The sequence below is a fragment of the Eschscholzia californica genome, unplaced genomic scaffold (assembly GCF_041429995.1).
Source record: "Eschscholzia californica isolate CP2 unplaced genomic scaffold, dmEscCali1.0.p SCAF_6, whole genome shotgun sequence".
Lineage (NCBI taxonomy): Eukaryota > Viridiplantae > Streptophyta > Magnoliopsida > Ranunculales > Papaveraceae > Eschscholzia > Eschscholzia californica.
In genome coordinates, this window is record NW_028238483.1 from 19,199,297 (window position 1) to 19,207,316 (window position 8,020).

Below are 8,020 nucleotides of genomic sequence, written 5' to 3' on the forward strand. Positions count from 1 at the left end.
CTCTCTCTCTTTGGCTTTCATCAATAAAAGGGAAAGTTTATCAAACAATAATGAAACAAAAGAAAAATGAAAGTTAGTAGATAAAAATTCAAAAACATTAATGATTTTACTTTATTTGGACAAACAATTTTAGGTCTGATATATAAATGACTGCATTGTTTCCTGTTTTTATATCTCTTTTCCATACCCCTAAGCCCCTACAAAAATCAGTCACACCTCTCTTACTATATCCTCTCTGTCTCTCTCTTACTCTTCCAAATCTCATATTTCAATCATCTAGGATTTCATGGTCCTTTTTAATTTTCAAAATCCAACAAGTCTTTATGTTTTGTTTAGTAAATTTCTAAGGATGGTAATTTTAGTGTTAAGTGTTTTTGAGTCATATCTAAAATTTGGATTCGAAATGACATTCTATCGGATAAATGGTCTATCGGATAAATGGTTCATTCTGAAATAAGAAAAAACAAGAATGAACTCATTTATATGAAGCAAACTTTTTAACTATTTACTTTTCGTATGTAAGTATTGATGCTAAACAGAACTAAAAAATCAAAGAAAAATAGAGTCGTTATTTCGCTACATGGCACCTACATTCATTGATGTTCTTTTTACCTAAGAAATGCTCTTAATTCCCCACACGTGGAGAAAAATTCGAACCAAAAATGTTCATTATAGTAATCTCTATATAAGTCTAATTAGACAGACAAATAAGAAAACAAAAGAATGTAAATGAGTTTTGAGATGATAATATTCAATAAATATATTATCTTCCAAAAACATGTTCAAGACAATGTCATACTCAATGATAGACGTGCCTCCCACTAATCTATAAACAATAACATATAGAAATAGACGTGTCCAACACTAAATAAGTCTTATAATCCTCTCGAGTTGTTTTGAATTACCGATCCCCAATATCCTCTCTCTCCGACTTGTCTTACATACAAATTCAAACCGAAGATGACGACTACAAAATTAGATAAACATAGAGGCCAGATTGAATTGTCATATATATATATATATATATATATGAATATCTATATAGACTTCTTAACTATATTTTTTATTTTCTAAAATTTTAATAATAAATTAGTGGTACAGATTATCATCTCAATAATTTGATTCAAGCAAAGCCCTATTCTCATGAGACTCCCCTCCCCATAAAGAGAGATGATTATTAAGACCAAATGGAGAGAGAGGATTGTTTATATATAGAGAGAGAGAGAGAAAGACTACACCAATCCATATAGAGAGAGAGAGAGACTTTTTTTTTTTTTTTGTTGAAAGGAGAGAGAGAGACTTTAGATCTCCACATTTCCCAACAAGTCTTGTTATTTTAAAATTTTATTCTTGATTTCTCAACAAATAAAGCAATGACAAATAGGTCTCTTCCACAAAGTTATTGACCAACTGATTAGAAAAAGAATGACTAGACTGGAATCTGGATATCAATCCATTGAGTCTTTCTTCCCCACTCCTACCCCCTTCTTTCAAAAGAAACAAAAGAAGAGAGAGAAGAAAGCACTTTTCTCTCCTTTTCATGTTTCTCTCTCTCTCTCTCTAACCCTCCCCCCTCTTACCAAACTACCATTCTTCTCTCTGTTAAAGCATCCATCTCAACCCTAAAAGAAAAGCAAAAGAAACAAGAAAACAAATAAGGGTTGTATAAACAGAAATTTATGTATAATAGTAGAGAGAGAAAGATACTACTTAAAAAGTGCAAGAATTGAAAACACTACAAAAGGTCCCCCAAAAAATCTTATATTTCCATCTTGTCCTGTTTTAGCTGTACATTTCTTATTCCAATTCTCTCCTCTTCCCAAACCCTCTCTTCCTCCAATAGTCATACGGAAGCATTGTTTTTTCTCTCTCTCTAACTCTTTTTTTCTATATCTATTTTCAGAATCTTCACATTTCCTTGTTACCCACCCAAAAAAATAACAATAATAATCAGAATCCCACTCAACAACCCTTTCAAACATATACAACATCTCTCTTTTTGTCCCCTATTCATGGCTGATTTTCCAAAATTCAGCCATGGAATCCGATTATCCTCCTCTGAACCAGTTGACTGAGAAGCTAACTAGCTCTTTATGCCACCGTGGGATGTATATACCGTCTCCTGCAGCAACACTCCTCTAACCAGTGACCCATCGATCATTTCGTTCATTTTGAAGTTTTAATGTTCTTTAAGAATTATCCTCTACAAAGATTCTTCGAACGAAATCCCTGAATCTCTTCGAGTAAAGCTTTGGATCGACAGCTGAAATTGAAGAAGGGTCTGCTTGCAAAGACTTGTACGCATGTTCTAGCTTCTTGCTAATGTCGTAGTCTTGGAGAATGTCAATGATCCCAAAGTAGAGAACTACTTCATAAACTTCACCATTTTCGGGTCCAAAAGGAGTGAACTGATCGAAGTCCATTTTTGGTACTTGTTCTGCTCTTGCTGGCATATTTGCTCCTAACCTGACTGATGGTTTCCTGCAAGAGAAAAAAAACAATCGATAAATATATACTTTTTCTAGTTTTCCAACATACAAAATCTTCATTCATGGTTTATCAAAAGAAATTACAAATTGGAAGTTGGAAGTTGGTGAACAATATATAATAGTAAGTCAATGGCACCATTAATCAGATCCATCTGTAAACTAGTGGAGTGTATTACTCAAGAAAGAAACCAAATTTATTTGAACTTCCATATTTAGAGTATAGATCATAGTCAAACATAAAATCCAAGAACTCCATGTTCGATTGTCATGTTTGCATACTTTTAGAACAGGAGATGAAGTTAAAGTCGGACCAACAAAAACCATTAAAAGAAGACTTGTTCTTATGCATGAAAACAAGAAGACTACAGTCTGGATAGGTACCCCACACTCACAACTGTTACCTGCAAAAGACCACCAGTTTGGCATAGAAGACTAGTGGCCTTGTTCAATTATTTCTAACTAACACAATCGTTATCGAAAAAGAAAAATAATTGAAATCTTGTTGATCTAAGCTAAAATGGATAGAAAAGCCCAACCACAAGATATTTTGTAGCAGTTTGTCATGATTATTTGCAGATATTCTTGGAACTAATATCAGTACAGGAATTTTTGACTTTTGAAGATATATGTGGAAGGTAGATTAGGTGAACTGCTAATTAAAATTACACCAAAAATGTGGGATTAATGATACAGAAGCTATAAGGATCAGTGAGCTAATCATACCGTCCAGAGAGAACCCGGTCCACATCTTTCAATTCTGCACCAAAGAAGCGACGTCCTGAATCTGTTTTGCCTGGTAACAGAAATGACATTTAAATAAAGGCTATTGCTATATTAAGTCATATAAGAATTTTGAAAGTTGCAGATCAAATCAAGCCTAGTGAGACTAGAGAAATCTTTTACCAGAGGGTGAAACAAAAGGTGACATTCCAGCCGAATCTCCTGGGTAATCCTCACGAAAGTGTAGACCCACCAAGAGACTATAATCCATGATCCTCTCAGCTTCCAAGAATTCACAATCTCGGTCTATTTGTCTGATAGCAACCCATGAATATTAATACCATAGTCATAATAAAGCACTAGAGAGAGAGAGAGAGCTAAATCTGAAAAGATTGTATGGGCTAGCCACTAACCTAATTAGATCTTCAAACCAAGATTTTTGTAGGCGAAATACAAAATTTAAATCAAGGTCTTTGAGGGTGGTAGTCTCGTCAATCTCTCCTTCTGGTTTATCAGTTGTTCGGCCATGTGAGGAACCTTTCAGGTCAAATCGCCTATGAATCCGATACTCCGAGCAGAACAAATTTCCCATAACAATAAAACGAGTCTGGAAATTTAATCATGTGTGCCCAAAATTAGACCATGAAGCAAGTATTTGTAGTATTATGGAAGAACGAATTTCTTATGTAATTACAATGCCCGTTTGACAAACCTTTGGACCTCCAACTGGTTTCACACAATGCACCCCGAAGAACTTCGTAACCAAGGAGTTCTCGTATCGACAAACATGTTGATAGTAACTTGGAAGCATCCTAAGAAGCACCTGAAAATGGAAGCAAACCATGAAAAATAAATCAGAAAATTGAATGAAGTAATAAACATGAATGAGGTAGTGCATAACAAAATCAGTAAATGTGTGCAATAGCTACTCAAATTAAGCATCTAACCTTCACTTCGGACTTTCTTACGGTCTTTATCATAAACCGATCATCGTGTGTCAAGTAAAAGAAGCTTCCACTTTTCCCTGGGGAAGATAGCTCCCGGAGTGCATCATTTCCACAAATGGCTAGCATGTAATCTGCCCGATCTATCGCAAACAACTCCCTCAAATGTCTAGATTAAGCCAAAAACAATCACAACCATAACAAAAATTCAATCAGGATCCAATCACCAAATGCATTGAAACCCCCCAAAGCATAAACGCAATCCAAATCACAACATACACAACTAAATATCGGAAAATATCATATGCGAAATGAGCATTTCGGCCGTAAAACATTACCTGAATACCATGGGGCAGTAATCCTTCCATCTAAATTCGCCTGTTTGATGAGGAGGTGTAACTTTGGATCCTTCTGGCGGGAACCTCGTCCAGTATTTCTCTCTTGGGTCAAAATCAGCTGGTCTAAGTTCCCTTAGAATTGAAGCATGCTTTCCAGCAGAATACCTACAAACAAACAACAATTTCAGAAACCCAACCCAGGATTACAAAACCTTAGATAATACACCAACTACAGATCCATTTCCTTCACCTTAACAAAGCGAAATCCAAAACAAAAAAACAGCAAAAAAAGGAGAGATCACAGAAACCCTAAAATGGAATCAGTGATTGATTATTACCTGATACCCAGTTGAAGGTTGAGCATCAAATCATAATTCTTATGACCTTTAGATATAGTCTGACCAGGTTTCTTAACCTCACCAGTAAAACAACAAGGACTTCTCCTTGTCTGTAAAACTCCACCATGATTCAAATGTGTTCCATCTCTATAAAACATAGAAGCTTCTACATTATCAATAATATCACAAGTAATATCACCAGCTTCTCCATCTGATTCCCAAATACAAATCCTAGGGAAATTTTTCTCAGCCAAACTACCTCTTCCTCCATCAACAGAAGATCTCTTCCTTGTAGTCAACAAAAAATTATCTTCCATTAAAGGACTTGATATACTAGAACTTCGATCTTTACCAGTACCTGGATAAAAAGTTCCATTAAGCAATTGATTCTTCAAATCTTTGTTCCAATAACCCACATAACAACTTCCATCAGGCCAAGTAAAAACCCCATTTCCTTTAGGAACTCCATTTTCCCATTGACCATCATATCTATTCCCATTAGCCCAAATCAAAATTCCCCTTCCATTAATCAACCCATTTTTCCATTCTCCAACATATTCATTACCATTTCTCCATACATATCTACCTTGACCTTCCTGTAAATTTCTTTTCCATAAACCCTCATAAAAATCACCATTAACATAACTTTTCTGACCATACCCATGTTTCCGATCAGAAATCCATGATCCACGATAAGTATCACCATCTGAACCAATAAAAGTACCAAATCCATCCATTCTACCAGATTTAAATTCACCTTCAAAAGTAGCTCCAGATGGCCAAGAAAACTTACCTTTACCTGAAGCTTTACCTTTTCTCCAATCACCTTCGTACATACAACCGTCGATCCAAAGATATTTTCCGGTACCGTGAGGTACGTTACCTACAAAACTTCCTGTATAGAGATCTCCGTTTGGAAGAACTTTTTCTACGTTGTTGTTTGAGCTTGTTGATTCAACTGTAGCTGATATTGTTCTAACTAGGGTTTTCGTTGTTGTTGTTGTTGTTGTAGGGGTTACTCTTCTTATACTACCAGCTTGAGATCTACTTCTTCCTGCAACAATAAATGGTGGTGGAACAACTAATAACAAAGGTTCAGTTTCAGTTTCTCTCTCTACTTCTTCTTCGTCTGATTTCTTCTTCTTGTTGCTATTACTATAATCTTCGTTACCTATTGATTCTCGCATCTCTTTTTTTTTTTGAACTCCAGATCTTAAATAAACTTCACTGTTACCGGAAATTTAACCGGAATCTGTTACTCCAGCTGCATTTCCGGTGAATCTCAACTCTCTTTCTCTTTCTAGGGTTTCAGTTTCTTTCTCTCTCTAAAACTTCATAGTTGGAACGATCTTCGGTAGATAGATTCAGAGAAGAAGAAGAAGAAGATACAAAAATGTGAAAGAAGAGAAAAAGCAAAAGCGAGAGAGATAAGAGAGTTGTGTGAGAGAGAGAGAATAGTAAAGGTCTCTCTTACAATTTTTTAATGACGATAATACCCTCTATGTTTTAGAATATTCCTTTTATGTCCCAACAGAATTAGCCGAGAGAATATGATCGAATGAAATTTTAAGGGTTTACTTATTTTAGGTAGTACAACAAAATTATTAAAATTGTACGCCTGAGGTTGATGGTACTCTCTTCCTTTCCCTAGTTGATCTTGTGTGTAGACGTATCTCGAGGGAGATCAATGGTTAGTATTAAGGCACAACAATGATGTAATAGCCCGAGATTCTGGGCCGATCACAACTTGACTATTGATATGGGTGTAGCCCGAAAATATGGGCGATCACAATTTACTATTGATATGGGGCACCAAGATTTTTGGAGCATGTTTTGTCTCTAACATGCTCGGTGGATCGGGTGCTCGGGGCTAAGAGCTACTCTAACCCGGAGCGACTCAGGTCTAAAATTTGAAGTTGAATTTGAATCTGAGTCAACAACTCAGGTCGGAAAGGCTGAGTTAAGGCTTAAACCAAGTTCCCTCCTTCAGCCGACCCAACAGTTTGGTCGGCTGAAGGCCCCAACGGTTATGTAGAGGACCAAGTCTGGATGTTGGATTTGACCCAACCACCACATTTAAAAAAAAAAAAAATCTAATTAGTTTTAATTTAATCTTTATTCTAGCAAAACTCACACATTAATAATTAAAATACATCTCACCAACGTGTCAATTCTCGAATTATTCCTCAACTTTAGAAAAAAAATATTATTTCGAAAATTGTTCAAACACGTTTGTCGCCCATACACAAAATCACACTTTTTCGCCCACCCCACAAAAAAATTCACACACGCATTTCTTGCGTAAACAAATTTTAAGCCTCAATAGAGGCCGAAGTTGGAGTTGATTTTTGAGGCTGAGCTGAAGTTGAAAAGTGTTTTTTTGAGCCTAAATCAGACTGGAGTTGGGGTTGCTCTAACTTTGTCAACACTGAGACTGGTGACAGTCATATTTTTGGGGCAAATATCAATTTGTATAATAGATATGTCATGACATTTAGTTTTGGTATTAGATGACTCATACGTGATTATCAACCTACAGCCAACCGTAAACTACCACTCAATCTTGATGTAACCCAGAGATCATAATGTGAAGATATGAAATTGGTATTCTCCTAATTTAATACAACCTACCAAGCTTCTACCATGAATAAACCGTACTTGTATAGTTATGTTGACTTGATGTGTCGATTTAATACCATTCACACCACTTATTGTCTTAATCTATTTCCTATTAAGTGTGCCATAATTTATGATTACAAGCTCTCGTTTTCACACCGACCCATCCGGTGATCGTGTCGTTACTTCATGTTTGTACTCATTATCAAATAACACATTTTCTCATCTTCGCCCATAGCTCTCTTCATCCTAAATAACCAAACACTTGTATCAAATCTCCGTTTATCATCTATAACAACATTAGGGTGTGAGACAATCGTTGCAGCTGCTTTGGATTTGGGTCGACCCGAACCAAACCATTTTGGTGGTGTTGATTGGTAGGTAAAAGAGGAGGAGAGAGAAAATAGTTTTTTTATCTCCTCTAACGAGAAATGTAGTCTTGGATATGAAAATTAGATAAGAAATCCATGAGTGAATGAAAATTAGATAAGAGAACATTTTGGGGCGCTCTGGGAGTTTAACTGCATCCTCTCTCTCTCTCTCTCTCTTAACATAATGATAAAGTGGACAGAGGG

At 35.9% G+C, this 8,020-nt stretch overlaps 1 protein-coding gene across 1 annotated transcript; it reads right to left on the bottom strand.

Annotated features, from left to right (window-relative positions):
• Positions 1-1,743: 1,743 nt before the first annotated feature.
• On the bottom strand, positions 1,744-6,389 carry PIP5K2 (phosphatidylinositol-4-phosphate 5-kinase 2). The gene is made up of 8 exons (XM_086646244.1): positions 4,830-6,389; positions 4,492-4,656; positions 4,157-4,322; positions 3,922-4,032; positions 3,623-3,816; positions 3,393-3,523; positions 3,213-3,282; positions 1,744-2,481 (listed from the first exon to the last, which is right to left on the bottom strand). The coding sequence occupies exons 1-8, from the start codon at positions 6,014-6,016 to the stop codon at positions 2,190-2,192; spliced, it is 2,316 nt and encodes a 771-aa protein (XP_086502370.1). The 5' UTR covers positions 6,017-6,389; the 3' UTR covers positions 1,744-2,189.
• Positions 6,390-8,020: the final 1,631 nt, after the last annotated feature.

What these genes read in the sequence shown, in the direction of transcription:
- PIP5K2 (XM_086646244.1), bottom strand. Translation starts at nt 6,016, where the DNA reads ATGCGAGAATCAATAGGTAACGAAGATTATAGTAATAGCAACAAGAAG. An exon ending in TACTGCCCCATGGTATTCAG is followed by an intron (nt 4,323 to 4,491) that starts GTAATGTTTTAC and finishes GGCTTAATCTAG; the next exon opens with ACATTTGAGGGAGTTGTTTG. An exon ending in TGGTTTGAAGATCTAATTAG is followed by an intron (nt 3,524 to 3,622) that starts GTTAGTGGCTAG and finishes GGTTGCTATCAG; the next exon opens with ACAAATAGACCGAGATTGTG.